This window comes from Epinephelus fuscoguttatus, linkage group LG1 (assembly GCF_011397635.1).
Source record: "Epinephelus fuscoguttatus linkage group LG1, E.fuscoguttatus.final_Chr_v1".
In the NCBI taxonomy this organism is placed as follows: Eukaryota; Metazoa; Chordata; class Actinopteri; order Perciformes; family Serranidae; genus Epinephelus; species Epinephelus fuscoguttatus.
The window spans coordinates 38,055,775-38,075,258 of NC_064752.1; the positions used below are offsets into that span (position 1 = coordinate 38,055,775).

Sequence of the window (19,484 nt, forward strand, 5' to 3'; positions counted from 1 at the left end):
AGGGAGTTTTTGATTTGGCATAGGAGAGGGACATTTCACTTAAAATGCTCATATGTTGTATTTATGTTAACTACCAGTGGAATCCCAAAACTTGCAAGTGGGTTTAAAAAGCATGTTTTCTTAAAAAAAAAAAAAAAAGAAATCAACAAATACACCATTTATCATAGAAAGAGAACATGGAAACACAAATTATCTTCAGCTTTGATCAAAATGACCTCATTCTTTGTCTTATTAAAAAGAAACATGTTGCACAAATCACATCCTGTAAAAAAAACATAGTAATAATAAGAATAAAATAAACAAATAAAAATAAATAAAAAGAATCCATCATATTCTGCGTTCCTGCATGCATGACAAAAGGCCTTTTTCAGCTCCAGGATTTTCAACTTTTTAACTGAAATGTTTTTCTACTTTTAACTTTCAAACATCAAAGCGTGTGTATTTCAATCTAATGATTGCCACTGTGCCAAGTTTATGTTATTCAGGCTATGTATGTATGTTACGTTTTTGGGGGAAAATGGTCATCATAATATGCATATGTTGCTAACGCTGCTGTATTCATGCTGTGATGCGTATGAGTGCGGACTTTTTAAATTTTGTTGGTTTTTTGTGCTGCTGTCATGCACCCATATTCTACCTAAGTGCACACACAGATTGTGTGATGATGCAGGTTTTTAAGGAGGATTTGCATTTTGCGTAAGAAGTTAGCTGTTTGTTTTGGTGATAATTCTTTCTGTGCTGTTTGCTATTTACATTGGCCCCACACCTGTGGATATACGAAAATATGGTTATTTACGTTGGGAAGAGGGTCATGCATTTTCCCCCAGTTACTCAGGGCGGCTCAAGGAAGAATATCTGTGGCTCAAGGGAGGGTCGGGATAAAAATAAACACATAAATAAATAAAGTCACACCCCAGCCACCCCCTCCTCTAATAACTAGAGTACAGTCCCAAAGTTACAAGGTTAGGTGTAAATGGACAGCTGTGACGCCTGTCAGTTAATTATTATTTCTTCTATATCAAACTGAGTGCAAAAACATAAAGTAACCCCCGGTTATTAAATAGGAAGCTAGCTGATTAACTCCAGGGCCTCATCTGTTGCTGTGCCCCCTCACCCCTCACCCCGCCCCTCGCTCCGGGCTCCAACGGCCAAACTGCCGACGCTGGATGGAGATACAGAGGGGGATTACCTCGGAGGGAAAACTTTCCTCCTTTGTGTTTTAAAGTGCCGTTTATTTCAGCGCAGAGCAAACAAGAGGAGAGGTGTGTGAGGGAGGACCGTTCAGATTTTCCACAGAGGAGGAGCAGGAGGAAGACTTGGAGTAGTTTGGTGAGGAGTCACAGACGGGAACTGTAACGGTTAATCCAGAGCCAAAGTTGTGAGAGTGAGTGAGACTCGGCTCGGCGGAGAATGGAAACTAGCTAACCTTCCTCACTCCTGTGGTCTCAGCTAGCTCGGGGCTGTAACACATTTGCATGAGGCAGGGAGAGCAGCTAAAACATGTCGTTGTTGTCGCTTCAGAGCAGCCTGTGAGTTTAAGAAGAGCCGAGGGAGAAGTTGGGAGAAAACCGGTTTTCCCTGGTACCCTACCGCCGCTTTGTGTTAGTGAATGGTGGGGGTGTTTTCCTGTTTGACAGGGCCGATTGTCAAGTAGAAGTTAACGTTACAACCGCCCAACACAGGCTCATCGGTAAGTTTATAAACTCTCTTTCACTTCAGGAAAAATTAATCTTTGTTGCACATCTACATCCCTCTACTCCTCCTTTAAACTCTGATGTGTGGTTGCCTGTTTGTTATTCTCTGCCAGTGTACATTTGAATTAAGTTAACTCCGGCTCTGTGCTTGAAAACAATAGGCGCATACTTCATTAACGTTACCGATGATAATTGATTATAGCTGAGCGATTCTACCTCAGATACTGACTGATCAGTGCCAAACTCTGCAGCTGGAAATGTTTGTAATAACACGTAGCAAGCCTGGCTGCCTCCATGGCTGCTCCCCTTTTAAAGGCTTTTACACTTGAGGCACATAATGCAATTCATCCTTCAGCCTTTGAGGACACAGACATAATGATCCAGGATAATAAAGGCTTTATTGGTGTGCACTGAACAACACATTTAGACCAAGATCCCACAGTACTTTGCTTCAATCAGCACTAGGCTATTTAAGATAATTATGTGGAAGTTGTGCTAGGGGAAGATGGGAAGTGGCCTGCAGCTCTTAACAGGAAAAACAATACTGATTTTATTTATTTAAATCCAGTTATATGTTATGTTTAATACAGATTGTTTGACAAATCTGAACATTTACAGAACTTGTTTCTTTATTTATTATATCCACCCATAGCGCATAGGTATATGGAAACCTTCATTTTGTAAGGCAAACATTTCATGTCCCTTTTTGGCCCACTTAGCGTGCAAGAACTCCCAGCCCTGTGGTTCTGCTGTGTGATCCATGGTGGGAGTGCCTCTTGGGTTTTTGGGCAGTGTGGTGACAGCCTACAGGTCCTGTCTTTACTGGGGAGTGCACTCTGTAGTTACACCCCTCAGTAGTGCACCCCCCCATCTACTTGACCTACTCTGTCAGCCTGTACCAGATGGTTTTGCCCCCTTTGAAAAAGCAGAGAGGAAGCCCGTCCCTGCTTTGGGGAAAGAGAGAAGGCAGGAAAGGAGGCATGAAGAGCAGGGGCTGATGAAAGTTAGGCTGCACATGTTGTTTTGCATGGTGCCTTTTAATTAGAGGAGACACAAGGGTCTCGTTCTTGTCATGTCTTTGTTATTGTAATATTTCGACACCATGCTGTCTTCTCTTATCTTCACAGATTAAATGCACATAAACTTTATTGAAAATGTTGTAAGTAGCTTTTAGGAGAGTGATACTGTGGAGAAAGAGAGCACAGTAAGAGCAGCTGACCCGCACAGCAAAGCAGGAATTCCCATTTTATGTGGACAAGCTTTAATGTGAAGTTTGGGTAATTACTGTGTTCGGATCTGCTTTCTTCTTTAAACATAAGCAGCCTTTTTTCCCCTTTAGACAACAGGGCCATGGGCTAAGGTTTATTCCTCTAATTAAGGTATTGGCCAGCTGGTGTATCAGCAGAAAAAACGTCAGTGCTTTCTATGGTTACTTTAAAACACAATATAGTAGTTACATCTGTAGTATTCTATAGTGTGTACATGAGTATTCAATAAAAATCAAACGACAGAATCATATACTCAGCTTCTCCTCTGCTGTTAGTTGTTGTCTTGTGTCGGGACACATACACATCATTTAAAAGGAAAACTTCAGCTCCCAAATTACCATCTGTATATCAGTTTCTCACCTCATGTTATGCTGAATTTCCACAGTGGATGAAGAATCCAAAAATGGGAAAAAAAAAAAAAAATCTTGATGAATTGAATTAATGGGTGGTTACGTTTAACAACAGCAAACCTATATAAAAACATCCCTTTACAAACTGTCACACAACTAATGCAGTATAATCCTATGTGTCTTTATGCAGTTGTATCTTCAATACTTTCATAACACATGCATTTTTGGTAAAACCTCACTTTTTAAAAAAAAAAAAAAAAAAAAACTTCCTTTATAAGTAGCACAAGTGCAGTAGTCGTCCATGACGGCAAAACATATTTTAGCCGTCAGTCAGTTTAAGTGTACGCTATATTTAGAATATTTTCACTGCTTTATCTTGACATGAGACAGCCCATTCTGATGGGGAACTTAACTAAAAGTGAAATTTATCTATACTCTCTTTAAAGCCAGACTCAACTGACTAAAACAATAATTTTACCTCGCTGAACACAGGAGCTGCTGATCTACCACTGCCTCGATCATTTATTACGTTTGTGTAACTCTGCATCTTAGGTGAATTCGAACTAACCCTTTAAAACACCAAAGTCACACAACAACACAAACAAACTAACAGAACAGATGTTTCGATATAGTTTTGCTGTTGTTAAACGCGGTCCCCTATGACTTAAATTCATCATTCATCAAGAGTTTCCTATTTTTTGATTCTTTGTTCAATGTGAAAGCATGCAAGAAAAAGTTTTCTTCACAAAGTCAACGTAACACGTGGTGAGTAATTAATTAACAGTTATTTGAGGGGTGAAGTATTGGTTTAATATCAAAGCTATTACAAATGCAAAATGCGGTTTCACAGTGACACTGTTGAGAAATGATTATTTCGGTGAGTTTACCTCAGTCTGCAGAATGATTGAGTTAGCACTCCTGCTACCACATGCTCAGTCCTCCTGCATCTGTCCACATGCCTTGCACATGGAAAGTCTATACTGAGGAGTGACTCTAAGGTTTGTCATGATGAATAAGAGCAGTGTCAAGGAAGAGCTGTGCTGTATAATCTGTACAAGACTCATTGCTGTGAATAATCTAATGTGGAGACTGCTCTGCTCTCTACTGTCACTTTCCCCTCTTCTAGGAAAGTGCATCATTTAATGTTTTATGTCTTTGTTTTTTCAGTGTAGTAAACTCGATACATTTTAAATTACCCAACCATTGCTTTCATCATCAACTACTGTTGATCCTGCCTTTCTGTGTTACTATGAAATGACTGACCGAAGAAGAATTGACATGGCTGGCTGAGCAGCAACCTGTAGTTAGACTGAGAGATGGAAGGATTCGGAGACTCCTGGGTGCAAGAAAAACCCTATTGTCACATGGAAACCACATAAAAACTGATACCAGTCATTTTAAAACATCCATCCATATGCTACTTTTGGAACTTTAAACACTGCTTGTAGTTATGACATGAGAGGGGTGTTGAGTTGGCTTGGAAAAAGAAGGGCACACAAGATATTTTAGACTCGTGAGATCGCCGTAGGAGGTACAATTATTGTCGACTGGAATTTGACAAAGAGGGTTAAATGGCTGCTCTAAATGACAGAGCTGCAGGGGAAGTGCTGCAGACATAATGCCACTGCATTGCCACAATAGCAAACCTATCTACAATTGATCATAATTCAATCAGTGGCCTATTTGATCTTACTTCTGCTGCTACTTGGTCTTACTTTAGCAGTCTGCATAAGCAGTTTTGTTTCTTGTACACCACCTCCCTGTGTTAAGAATTGAAAAAATAATTTTTTTAAGCACTAAAGTTTGAAAGGAATGGTTTGTAGGGTTTTGTAGCACTTTGCGGTGAGGATTGCAGATTGCAACCAGCTGAAACTTCTCCCGTGTGCCGAGCGTGAACTCCTGGTTAGAACTCCTTCAGCCTTTATTGTTAAGGAGGTTTTTACTGGGAGCTAAATAATCCTCAAAAGTCTCTTCCTCTCCAAAACAAACAGACCCAGTGATTTAAATCAGTAAAAACACTGAATAAAGCAGTTTGACATTACAGATCAGTGTTTCTGCAACGCTGTTTAGCATGTCGCAGACAGGTTGGTAACCCAGCACCTGCTAATGTGTGCTCACCTTTTTTTCTCTTATTACTTAAGATCCAGATGTTAAGGAGGTTTTTACGGGGAGCTGAATTATCAGCAGAGGTATCTTCCTCTCCAAAACAAACAGACCCAGTGATTTCAGCTAGTAAACACACTGAATAAACAGTTTCTGTTCAAAATAATCTGTGTTTTTCTGGCACTGCTTTTTTTTGCAGAATGGCTGCTAACTACAGTTAGCAAAAACGCTAATGATTCTATCCAGAGCCAGTATTTGGTTTGTCCATTCTGGGGTACTGTAGAAACATGGTGGTGCAACATGGCGATCTCCATGGACCTGCTCCCTATGTAGATACAAATGTCTCATTCTATGGTAACGAAACCGTTCTTATTTTCAGGTGATTATACACAAAAGAAAACATATTTTATTCAATTTCTGCCAATATGTCCCCCTAAATCCTACACACTGAACCTTAAATATACTTTATAATAATAATATCATGTTACCCCCTGACATGTCCCCAGCTCAACTTTATACAGAACACTCCTGGAAATAGTCGGACGTTGGTGTCTTGCTCAAGGACACTCTTGCTCTGTACCAGCCTAGTGTTCACCAGCAGCATACATTATTTCACACACAGTGCCATATTGTCATGCTCTCACTAACATATGGACATCAGACTCCACTACACCGCCTACTAAATGCTGCTCTTCACCACAAACCCTAATAGAGCGTTGTGGAAGTGCCCCTCCTTTCTGCACACACTGTACGCTCCTTCCTCTGTGGCTGGATCACCAACATATTGCAGCATAAAGAGTGTTTACTTGGTGGATGATTATTAGTCCTTACTATGTTAATGACCATGTGTATTTCTGATGTACCATGTCAGGCATGCACCATCAACATGTGACTCCCTTTAAAAGGCTCCTCATTGTGTTTCTGATCTTCTTTCATGCCTCTCTATAAGTAGCTCTCTGCATTTTTAAGTTGAAAGGCCTCTATTGTTTCAACTAAAGTCTGGCATGAGATGGAGAGATTATGAGGGAAGAGAAGTGAGATACTACTATTGAGATATTGCTACAAGTCACTGTTATTGGGGTTCATGACCAGAGGGAAAATTATTTGGCAGTAAGACCCATAGGAAATAGGAGACTTTAGTTTGAGTACAACTGCCAGTGAGATTTCAGCTGCCATGATGTCGCTTAACAGCTGCTAATTGTTTCTCTAAATAAGCTATTTCGTGCAATCAAGTATTGCAAAATCACGGGAGTCTTTATAGAGTACTCTAGGGATGACGTTGTTCTGTAGGCCGATAGAGAAGTTAGCGTCGCCCTGGTTCCCTTGTCAAAAATCCAAAAGGATTTTTCCATTGGATTTTGGATTATTGCAGGAATAAGCTATGTGGCAAACAAACTTTTATGATACGTTCACCTTTTGTTCAGCAAGATAATCCTCACAAATTAACACCACTTTTTAGATTTTTGAATCCTAAATTCAATCACCAGAAGTAAAAAGCTAATGTTAGACAATAAATGGACTACACCATGGCCCCATGACTTAATGTTGCCACCACAATGTTCGGTGTTCGGTGTGATGACGTTCTGTAGTCTCATTTAGTCACTTGTTAGCAACCGCCTTTATTAAAATCTTAAAAATTCACAAGTGGAGTATTTACGGATGGATTTTAAGCTGAACATATTTTTATTTTGAGCTTGTGTTTTGAACTTTGGTTAATCACAGATCTTATTTCAGGCATCTAACCAAAACACCCATTGACTTAGAGACGAGGCAGCCATAAAATTCACAGTTTTGGGGAATCTGTGGTCACAAATATGTGGATTGGGAGGACATATTTTTTTTCTTAAGGTTTTTTGGTTCAAGAAAGACTTATAGCATCCAAGTGCACATTCTTGTGTCACATCTTGTCATAGAGTGGCACGAAAGCCATGTTTTGGTTAATGTCTGATTTGGATGGCTTTGGGTTAAGTAGCTGATGACAAGTAAAAGATCTCATGAGAAACATGGCCGCTTCAGAAGAAAATGAATAAGGGATTAGTTACATCCTAGATCTGCGCAGGGGAAAATAAACCCTGTTGATATTATTCTTGATCACATATGGCCCTAAAATGTCACCTGAGTGATGTAATAAGAAATATAAAGCTGTTTATACAGTTGCGAATGCACCCACAATGCAACAAGCATGTTCGTGGATGCAGTTGCTCAAGCCACATGCAAAGGTTGTCAGAGACACATGGGCATGCAAAGTATCCCATGGGTCATGCAGACACATTTCAGTCAGGCTTTGAAGCTAAGGCTCAAGTTGAGATACCACATATTCGTCGCATTTTGCTATGTTATTATGTCTGTTTATGTGTCAGTAGAGACGTGCCAATGGCAGGTCTAGATTTGTTGTTATAAAATATCTGCATAAATTTGTACATTTTTATCACATTTATGATCTGTGCACCACTGTAGTTTGAATATGGCTGCGTGGAGCTCAGACCAAGAGTATATGGATAAGAATTACAAAACCTCTTGAGCATGCAAAGTCTGGGAAGAAGTGTAAACTGACTGTCATGTGGTGCTTTGTTCATTATGCAAGTCGTTACAGCACACCAAGCACAAACTTGGTGCTGCTGAAATCGTCTCAATCACGTAAGCAGAGACACAATGGCAAGCGTTATATGTAGATTAGCCTGTGAGCCAGACAGATTAGAAGCTTGTTTTCATCATATTGCAAGTTTGCCTTTCCTGCTTTTTCCTTACAACGACCAAATCACTCACACGGTGCTTATGTTCCAAACAGTGCAGCGTGCTGGAGAGCTGCATCGTGTTTCCCAGTCTCAGATTCTCTTTTGAAATCTAGGCATTGGTGTTGTTGTTGAGGTGAAATGATGTGTCAGTGTTGATGACCCAGCTTTTAGTTCCTGTCTGCTCCGTGTCACAAACACAAGGGTCAGTTCCTGCTGAAACCTGATGTTCCACTTCCTCATCTGGTCCTGGGCTTCCTGCTATGGAGAGACAGGAAGCTCAATAGCAGCCCATATGATTTCTTGCTCAATATGTTCCAGAGTGAAAGCACATGTTAGGGTGATGGGCATGTATGTATCCATCTTTATCCAGTTTTATGCTTAGCACAATATGGCATCAATTTTAATAACCCCACTGTGATATTTGGCTTTATTACCATGGTTTCTTGTCCAGACTCGATCAGTCTGTCAGCTGGTCTGGGTGTCCAACTGAAGGTGGCATGATTAATGGCTGCAACTGCAGAGCGCAGACCTCGGTGCATCTCACATTCTTGGTAGAGTCTTCCAACTCAAGTTGTCAGACAGCCAGGCCCTAACACTGCAGGTTTTCAACTTCTCAGCTGGCCAAGGCAGTCAGGTCAGAGGAGTACTTGCAAAATCCCTGGCTATGATCACACACGCCCACCCTTTCATTAACACACCCAAATTAGCTATGTGGGGAACTTGTAGTCAGCCCTGCCTGTTCCTGAGCAGCTGAGCACTCAAATCTGCTCTACTCAGCCCCCCACAGTGTTAGTTCAGGGGGAGTATACTCCTGGGCAAGTTTTTGTTTTAAGGGAAACATAATATTCCAATATCTCATCTGCAGCTGATGCTCATTGTATGCTGATGTACAATTCCCACCTACTGCCTCTTAAGTAAATGTAAGTGATACTTCTGGAGGCCATGAGTGTTTTCTTTTTTCATTTCTTACCATTGGAGTCCAAGTTAAGGGGTTTGACACTTTTCAAGACTCTACTGGTCAAACTAGTTGGTGCTGGAAAGGATTGGTTGGTTGGTCCACCACTTTGGTCCGAACTGAAATGTCACAACATCTGTTGGATGGGTCTCCATAGAGTTTTGTACGGACATTTATGGTCCCTCGAGGAATCTTACTAACTTTGGTGATCCGCTGACTTTTCATCTAGCACTATTATTAAGACTAAATCTGAATTTGTCCAGTACTTTGCTTTATGACTGAACCTGAAAAACTAATGACATTCCCAACTAACTCATCTGTACTTTGTGTTTAGTGCTAATTAGCAGATTTTAGTATGCTAAGAGAGGCTAAACTAGGTAAATATCCCTTGAGAAACATCAGCATGTCAGTGTTGTCACTGTGAGTATGTTAGCATGCTGATGTTAGCATCTAGCTACCACTAAGTACAACCTCACAGAATTGCTAGCATGGCTGTAGATTCTCATGCCGCATTTACCATACATCGTTTTGCTCAACTCAACTCACTTTCCCTTCAGTGTAAGTTGGATTCTCATCTGATCGCCATAGCAACGCTGCATTAAACTGCCCCAACATCAAACTCAAAGCAACACTCACCGAATCTGGATCGGGAACCAAAAAGAAGAACATCTGCATTTTGTCAATTGTACAACGTAGTGTAAGTTTCTAGTAATGACCTACTTGCTGTTGGCTATATAGTATGTAATTTCCATTATTTTAATTTCCATTGTTCAATAACAAGCCTACCAGAACCACCCAACCAGCTGGTCAACCTGTGCATCACTACTGAGCAGTCAGTGGCCTGCATTGTTAACTTAATCATCTATTATTGGCTCACCTCACATGGGACCTGGACCGAAATATCAGAAAAATTACCAGGTGTTATCCACAACTTTTGCTAATGGAAAACCAAAAAGATCGAGTCAAGTTGAGTAGAGCCATGCAGTGGAAATGCGGATTTAGTTGCCAGGTGACTTTAGCTTGTAGGAAATTCAGCTAGGAGGAAGCCCTGGGAGGTTTGGGGGCCTCCAAGGAGCTCAGTCATTAAGATAGATAGTTCTGTTTCTAGTTAGGACCCCCTCCCTCCATCACTCACCACCCCTCTGAAGGCAAATACTTGGCATCCATCTTAAAGCAAACATTCGGGATCTACCAGTCTCCTTGGTGCTCTCGGCTGTCTTTATGTGGTCTCCTCTTTCGTCCGCATGGTTTCCTCTGAGTGCCACTAGAGGTCACAGCATGGGCCTCAGAGTCTTTGTTTTGCCCCATAATGGCTCTATTCTCCTACGGCAGCAAGGACTTCCAAGCCTGCTAGACATAGGACACCATTGTGACTCACGGAGGGGTAACATGAGGCAGACGCACAGAGACATGGGTGTGCGTGTAGAGTTAAGTAAATTACTGTTTAAATGGTGTTGAAATATTAACAAGTTTCCCTTTGCTAGTGTTACTGGCAAACCAAAAATAGTTGCTTTACCCACTGCAAGAGAAGATTGAACTGCAACCAAATAAGATATGTGGTGGAAAGGAGGACACTGGCCTTATTATTTTCCATTAGCGCATATGACTTATCATGGTTAAACTAAATTCAGTGAGCTGAGCCCACCACAAAACATTCATTTAAAGTCCTGGCTCCCTAGAGGCAACAGACGAAGCTGGGGGAAAATCTTGTTAGTATCCAATTACTGCAATTACTGTAAAAATAAGCTATATGTGATGTGATGTCTTATTATTTGATCTACCTACGACGTTTTGTACAAAGCTGTATTCCAATTCGACACAATGTGATAAGTAGGAGAGACATCAAATCACTTGTTGGTCTTGTTTCTTTGAAAGATAAAACTACAGAAGAATTAGATTAGCTTGAAATAGACCTTTTATACTTTAGTAGTGTAGATTAAGTTAATTATCTTTATATACCCATACACAGTGTCTTCTACAGAAGTACATGCTGTAGTTTGTCAGAGGAATGTGCAGCACAAGATGACCTTGGTCACTCAAGTTTCACATTCTCATGAGAAAAAAAAAAGCAAATGGCAAAAGGTCACAGAGCAGGTAAAAAGGGGAAAGACTTTAGCACAGAGTAATTCACACAAAGCTGGCTGGTTCAGGTGTTTTATATGCAAAGCAGCCAGGTAGCCTTACACGTCATATTGGACCAGTGCTGACTGGGGTAAAATGCTCTGGGGCAAACCAACGGCAATCAACAACATCAATAAGTGTATCTTGTACTAAAAGTCAGAACTAAACTATATCTACTAAAGCTTTTTGGCTCATTTTTAAAACATAGATACCTTTTTTGGAAGTACACATTAACATTTTAACTGTTCCACTTTGTAGCTCATCTTCCTCTCATATGACTGAATCAAGCAGATCACAGTAACAGGACCAAAGAGCGAGACAAAAGCCCGTAACAATGAACTTCCTGTGTCTGTCAATCCATTTTCTAAACCTCTTATCTTGCTCAGTGTCTCAGAGGGTTGGAGTCCTTGTTAATTGATCAAGGGAAGCCAATCCATCACAAAACATCTAGGCTACTACGGATTCCTAGAGTTTAACCTGAGAGTCTCAAGATGTAGAGGAAACCCTTTTAGATATGCAGAGAATATGAGAACTCCACACAGAAAATCCCCCAGCCTGCTCTCATATCCAGACACTTCTCGCTGCAAGTTGACAGTCCTAACCACTGAGCCGTCGTGCTGCCCCGACCCATGTGTAGTTTTATATTATCCTCCAGTAGAGTTTAGTTCTTCATTTTAAGTCTGCTCGGGTTGACGTGCAAATTATAGTCTTGATTGTATACAGAGATCTCTCCAGCAGGGCTCATTTTGTTTGAAAAGTTAGATTTTCTCATTCTGTCCAGTTTAGTTTTTGTCTTGTTATAGTCAACAAAATGTTGCTATGTAAAGATATAGTGGAGTATTGGCGTCCTTAGCAGAGATTAAAGTCACACTCCCTCTGTGTGCGTGTTGTAATCTGTGTTCTTTGTTGTGGTAGCCAGTCCGGCCTAGCGTGCATGTTTATGCATGTGAGTCTCTGTGTGTTTCCCACTGGTTTATTTTTTCCCAAGCATGTTCAGCCTAGTCCAAAACATGCTTGGGAAAAAACAATTGTTCATCTCACTGGTTAGCTAATCGCCACCTTACCACTTATGATGCCATCCCGATCAACGGTGGCTGGACGATGTTATCAAGGAAGGGTAATGCCAACCCTTTTTTTGTTCCCCCCACATTAACACCATTAGCTCTGTCAGCACTGTTGCCATTATTAGCACTGTTAGCATCGCAATTTACTAGCTACTAACTCAGTCAGCCTATGTTGAGAACTTTATACAGACTATCCAGGCCCAGACTCTGAATCATAGGTATGCTGAAAGTCATGTACAACTCATTTAGGCTTGTTGCAGAATGTTGAATATGATTAAGAGATAGCCATTGCAGTTTGTGGCATGTTAATTAGATTTGTTTATATGACATTACTGCACCTACATCAAATGATTTTACATATATGATGTACATATGATCTCAAGTTTAGCTATTGATGCATACCCTCAAAGTTTTAATACACTGTATAATGTAACCTTCAGCAAACCGCAGACTTTAACTGGCCACATACACCTACATATTGGAATTTTTTTGTGTCTTCCCTTTTAGCGAGAAATGAGAAGTTGCAGTTGTCACTGATGAAAAGCAGAAAGAGGGAGAGAGGGATAGGTACTGTAAAGCTGCGAGTGACTAAAGAAGAAAAGAAAACTTTCCAACGGACTCTCATTTTTTCCATGTAAAGTAATTCATAGGCAGGACATACAAATTACACAGTCCTGTGTCTCAGAAAAGGACGAAACAGACGAGGCACATTTCAGTGTAAAAGAGGAATTAGATTTAAGGTGGGGGAAAGTTCCAGCTAAAGGAGGAGAGGTAGTGGACAGACAGGGCGGAAAAAGAAAGATCTGGCAAGTAGTGAAGAATAAAGGCAGGGGCGACTGTTCCTGACTGTTTGTCTCAAGTAGAAAACGTGACTGAGCTGTAATCGGATCTCAGCTGTGGTGAGATCATACAGGAGGCCTGCCAGCAGCCTCAGAAAGAGCAGTCCACCCATAAGCCTTTAGCTCTAATGCAGCCGTCTGTGGCTCTCTGCAGGCTTGCCAGCTTAAATATCATATATAATTTTTCAAGAGTACTAGTTGGTCCTAGAAATTATAAGTCAGTGGAGGTAAAATGAGAAAGAACTACAAGAAAAAAAATGTTTTTAAAGCATCGTTTTGCATAAAATTTGATTAAAAGGTGGGTTTCATTCCATTTTAGATTGTACTTTACTATAAAAGCTTGTTGTCCAGTGAAAACCCTATATTTCCAAATTCTGGGAATTTTTTCATTGAAGTGAAGGATTATGTTCTTTTATGATTCAAAAAAAAAACATTCCTACTTCGATGTTAACTAAACCATTTCACAGAGTTGAAAACAGAGTTGCTGTTCTAAGCTAATGAAAAGTCAACAATTTGAAGATACATGATTTTCCCAGGATGGTGTCATCTGTTGCTCCGCAGTAACTTTGAACATAGATACTGTGTCCAATAGTTGTTCCCATAATAAAGCTATCAGTTATCTGTATGTGTAATAAGCAGTGGCGCCAAGGGGTAAAATCTTCAAATCTTAAAGGTTAATTTAACCTGAAACCAAAGTCGCCAAATTCCTGATAAAAAAACTTTGCTCCTTCCTGTGTAATTCTAAAAACTAGATTATTTTAATAGTGTTTAAATCTGATAAAGTAAATCCAATTACTCTCCTCAAATGACCGAGCACTTAGGACTGTCAGATTTCATCATGACCCAAATGATTCTGGGGGAACAGAGATCAACGGGGGTCCTGGCACATGGACTATAGCGAGTGAATGAGCTGCCTGTGTGCATGCCCGAGTATGCAGGATTGCACGGAGTTGCATAGCTTCGTGTGCTGAGTCTATGACAGCTGCACACACAGAGCAGCTAGGAAGAAGTCACAGTTGACCTGAAGATTTCACACGTCACATTTACCCCCAGAGTGCTTAAGTTTTCTGTGTTGATCATGATACAAGACATTTTCTTTATTCTTCATAATTTATCAACATTTCCTCTCCTCTCACAGTCACCAGACCTGCTCAGATGGACTTGAGATAACACCCCCAGAAGTTCCACCCTTGTCCCGAACTCCAGCCTTCCACATTCACCCAGAATGGCAGATCCCACCGGGCTGAGCGCTGAAGCGGCCGGGGCAGGCATAGCCGAGGTCGACGCCTGTAGTTTGGAGATAGACAGGAAGTATGATATCATCCCTGCCGTCATCTGCTCCATGTGTTGCCTGTTTGGCATCATCTACTGCTTCTTTGGTGAGGATCCCTGCTGGCTCACAGACCTTGACATCAAGGAAGCTGAAACTAAGTGATTTTGAATGACATAACACCATCAAAATGCCACTCATAACTGAAAACTTCATAGTGCAGCCTGTAAACATGTCAGATCAATTTGGATGCTATGGAAATCCATTGCTATGGAAGCTCATTTCCACCAGTGTGATGAAAAAAAGATCCTGTGATTCATTATTATGAGAATCTTTGTCAAAATAATGACTTATTACTATATATTTTGAGCGGGGCAACACAATGGTTTGAGTTGAAGGTGTGAGAAAGAATAGTATCAGTAACATTGTTAACACTGTGCCACATTACAGAGAAAGACAAAACCGTACTAATGAACCTTCATTAATATAGGCCTATATTTTATCTACAAGTGCATGTCACACACTGAGCGAGCCACCTGTTAATGACGCTGTCTGCAAAGCAGTAATGATTGTGCTAAGTGGCTAATGGGCATGTAGCTACTTAGGTGTTTCAGATGATGCGTCATGTTGCAGTCGACCAATGAAGATGAGTTTACATATCACCTTGGGTTCGTCCTTCACCTTCTCAAAATGATCCCACACTTTGGATTTCCTGCCTGACATGTTATTAACCAGCCTGTGTGATAACTGCAGGTACCAGCCCTGGAAATTAACATGACCCCTGTCTGACTGCTGAGCGTGGCCACTTCCTGTGTCTGTCCTTTCAAATTAAATTCCCACATGGTCCAGTCATATAGGCTTTGATTTATTTGGACTATTTTTCTTTTTCTGCAACTAAATGACCAATGAAATCTTGCTGACTAATAACCTTTCTGGTCGACTAACGTTTGGTCGACTACAAGGGAGCAGCCATAGTCCAGAGTTCATTTGTTGAGCTTGTATCTTGTGTACTTTATGTTAATATAAAAAGCTAATTGCTTATTCAGCAATCCTCCCACCTCCTGATTCCTCATTGTTGCTCTCTCCTGTCTCTCCTCCTTTAGGTTACCGCTGTTTCAAGGCTGTCATGTTCCTGTCCGGTCTGATGTTTGGCTCCGTCATCATTTTCCTGCTGTGTCACAAAGAGCACGTGCTGGACACCCAGCTGAGCGTGGAGGCCAGCGCGGGTATCGGCCTCGGTATAGGCCTGCTATGCGGCCTGGTCACTATGCTGGTGCGAAGCGTCGGCCTCTTCATGACCGGCCTCCTGCTGGGCCTCCTCCTCGCTCTTGCAGCCCTGCTGGTCACTCACCAGTTCTACACTCCAACCACAGTCTGGGTGCCACTGGGTACACTATTGGGAACGGGCATGCTGTTTGCTGTGCTGACACTGCAGTGGCAAAAGCTCTTCACCATGATCTCCACGGCTGTGTTTGGGGCAGCTATCATGACAGTGTGTGCTGATTACTTCGTAGAGATGCTGGTTTTGGCCACGTATGTGTATGACTGCTTGCGCCTCACACCCGGGCAACCTCTCTGCTGGTACAGCTGGGTCATTCTGGGCATCTGGCCCGCCCTCAGCCTCATAGGAGTACTGGTCCAGTGGAAACTGACGGATGACAGCTTCTCACACACTGAAGGTAAGGAGAAAATATCATGACCCTTTGAGTTCTGTTGAAGGGTTGAATCAGGGCCTATATTCATTCAAGAATGGAGGAGTAAAAAAAGTAAGGATAGACCGATACATTGGCCGGCCGATATATCGGGCCGATATTTGAGTTTTTTACTTGTATCGGCATCGGCCGATATGCGCGTGGGTTTGCGGATTTATTTTTCCCTGGCACTTTTTTTCATTTGAAAGTATGTGGTTAAGTTGAACAAAGCTGTTGAATCCTACTGTGTACAGTAGTTTTTGTTTTATTTATGCTTCAGCTTAAATATTTGTTTATTTTATAAAGACATTACTGGAAGATTTAAGAGCACTGAACTCTTTTTTTTTATTTGAATGTACAATAATAATAATAATATTCTACCTGTTCTACCTCAACTTTCCATCTTATTTTAGTATTTTTTACTGTTCAATAAATGTTTCTTATTTTAAACTTGAGACCTGTAATATTTGTTATCATTGTGTCATTTTTTTTTTATGTAAATTGAGGGAGCAAAAGCAGTATTGGCCCCAAATATCGGCTCAAGAAAATCGGCAGTCCATAATCGGTCATCGGCTAAGGGTGATGGAAAAAAATCGGCATCGGCCCTAAAAAATCCATATCGGTCTATCCCTAAAAAAAAGTTGTCTTCAGAGTTATTAAGCAACATATTCCTACTGTGTAAAGTGTAGAAGTAACAAGCTATTACAAGTGTGCTGAGAGCAGGAACAGACAATCAGAGACAAGGATTTATCCTACATCTGACCCTTTGTTTGTTCTTGTTTAAAAAATCCCTAAATCTTCTCAGGGATTATTCTTTGGAAGCCGAGAACTGCTGTGCTTGCAATTATTGTATTAATGTGGGAAGTTTTATCTGCTGTGAGGATCCAAGGACGGGGGGTGTCATGTGCTGTGAAGCCCTCCAAGGCAAACTGTGGTTTAAGATACTGGGCTATATAAGTAAAATTGAACTGAATCAATGCCATTATGTTGAGATTGTGAGTTATTGAATTCATTATCTCAAAACAAACAAACTTTCTTATCTCTAAATAACAAGATAATGAACCTGCCATAATGAGAGAAGAAATTTTGTTTCCTCTTATTAGGCAACTTATAATGTTTATCAGAGATCAGGATTGCCATGCCAACATGAATAGATGCCGTCTTAACAACTATAGCAACTGATTTAGGCTGAGAATGTCACATCAAGGACTATCCATTACTGATCAATGCATCAGACTGTATTTCAGTCAAGGCTTAACAGTTATGAATCATCCCTGACAGTAATGACAGTGACCATGAAGGCTGAAAGCAGGTGTGATCAAATGAACCAGACACTAATTTTCAAGTTCTCCATAATTATCCTGTGATCTCAAGAAAACAAAAGTTGTTGTCATGTAATAAATTATCTTTAGAAATCAGCTTTTTGTGTTCATGAAAATAGACATAATTTGATGCATTATCATAGGAAAACGAGCTCTGTTATCTTAAGATCCCAAAATGATAAACTTGTGATCTCGAGATAACGGCATTAAAAAGATAATTGCAAGCACGGCAGTTCTCAGCTTCCGTAAGTAGGACTAAAAGTGGGGAATTTTTACTTTTAGATTGATAAATAAGGGCCCTGATGTTTCAAGTTTGTATTTTACAAACATACATACTTAATTCCCACTACTAATCTATCTCATTGTCTGTCTAGAATTACTTAATTGTTTAATGTGATGTGATGTTTAAAAGCTGCCATTGAATTTCTCATTCTCTTTGTAGTGGTTATCAGTCGGAGACAGAAGCGCGTCCAGCTGATGCGGATTCGAGAGAAGGACGCCAAAAAGCGACAGCAGGCAGGTGGGCAGGAAGGCACGTACCGCCGTAAACCCACCCCAGTGAAACGTTACGCTGGGGATCTACTGGCACCGGTCAGTGTCACCCAACATGGCGTGTGCTGTAGATACTGATTACTGTGTTTTTATGGCATCAGTTATATCTTACCAGTGAGCCTAACTGATGCCATAAAATCCTTGTCAAGTTGACACCACTATTTTTGTGTGCCTCGCTCATCTCTTCCTATGTTGTTCTTCTCAGAGCTACCTGCAAAGTCTGCGGGACAGACAGATGGGCACAGGCACTTCCCTTAGCAGCCTGGGCACCACCAACCACACCATGATCGACTTGGACTATGACACCGGCTCCACTGCACCACTTACAGCTACGACCCCCGTCGTCAGGGTCTGAGCAAAACAGAGATAAGAAGGGACTACTTAATGCTCTCTGGTTCTTCAACTGTGTCTTAGTAATATAGAGTAGAACCAACACTCTGCTCTCCTCAGCTAAGGGTTTATTCTGCCCTTAAAGTGATGTGGAGCGAGGATGTGTGTCAGTCCTGTGTGTTCAGTGAAAGAGAATGCTGCTTCCTGGAGAAACGTAAGAGGTGTCACCTGTTTGGTGACAGCTATAATATAACCACTGTGTTTCTCAGAGAAACACTTAAAAACAGATACTAACAAAGTTAAGGTCCTTCATTTCTTCTTATCATGTATTAAATACATAAACAGCAAGTACGAGCCTCAAAAACGGATGTGTTTCTGTTTTGGTAGTGAATCATGACAAAGCAATTTGTTTGACATTACATGTACTGTACTTAAAGAATTAGCCATTGCCATTAAGTGTTGTGTTATTACCTGTCTTACCTGTTTAACTGTGTGTTTGTAGGATTTGTGATTTTCTCATTAAAGTGACTTTGTGTATTTTTTCAGATGGAGTTTGGTGAGTGAGTAAAATACGACATGCAGGTGGATATATGGAGTATGACAAAGTGAAGCAAAATGAATAAATGCAAATAAAAAAACCTGTTTCCTGTCAGAATAGGTGAAGAATTTAGAGTGTTTTGTATGCTTGTGGAGTCAACCTTTCATAATTTAATTTATATAATGACCAAGTACACAGTAGGGTTGAAAAAAGGACAAAAAACAAAGCATGTTTGTTGTTAATTTGTAGATTTTTTTTAAATAATTATCCATTTTGTTGTTTGAATTTTGCAGGGACAATGCACTTGTTACCTGAATCTGTACATACCTGTTGATAGAAATTTCAAAGATAAATAAATGTGTTTGATACAAAACCATTTTTTACTCATTGATTGACTCAGATAAATTTCACTGTTTGTCTCTTTGGGCTCTTAGCAACACTGGCAGCATTACTCACCAGATTTTTCATGAACTATAAAGAGGTCATGGGGAGGATTTCCTACTCTGCAACTGGTTGGGGTTGCCATGGCGTCCCAGACGTTTTTTTGCAGACAACACAATGCGGGACAGACTGGCCTTTCATCATAATGAACGTTCAATATTTTTCTATCCTTTTTGTGGGAATGTTGAGTCACTCTTTTGGTGACAGTGAA

The 19,484-nt window shown here is 40.7% G+C and overlaps 1 protein-coding gene across 3 annotated transcripts; it reads left to right on the plus strand.

The window, feature by feature from the left end:
- The first annotated feature begins 1,123 nt into the window (after positions 1-1,123).
- On the plus strand, positions 1,124-19,401 carry LOC125890259 (transmembrane protein 198-like). Of its 3 annotated transcripts, none has more exons than XM_049578833.1 (5): positions 1,124-1,690; positions 14,268-14,508; positions 15,503-16,078; positions 17,855-17,932; positions 18,170-19,401. In XM_049578833.1, exons 2-5 carry the CDS (start codon positions 14,355-14,357, stop codon positions 18,220-18,222), a joined length of 861 nt encoding a protein of 286 aa, XP_049434790.1. In that variant the 5' UTR covers positions 1,124-1,690; positions 14,268-14,354; the 3' UTR covers positions 18,223-19,401. The 3 variants fall into 3 exon arrangements, with proteins under 3 accessions (XP_049434790.1, XP_049434784.1, XP_049434776.1); XM_049578827.1 differs by having other exon boundaries at positions 1,125-1,329; positions 17,855-18,003; XM_049578819.1 differs by having other exon boundaries at positions 1,126-1,690; positions 17,855-18,003.
- The last annotated feature ends 83 nt before the right edge of the window (positions 19,402-19,484 follow it).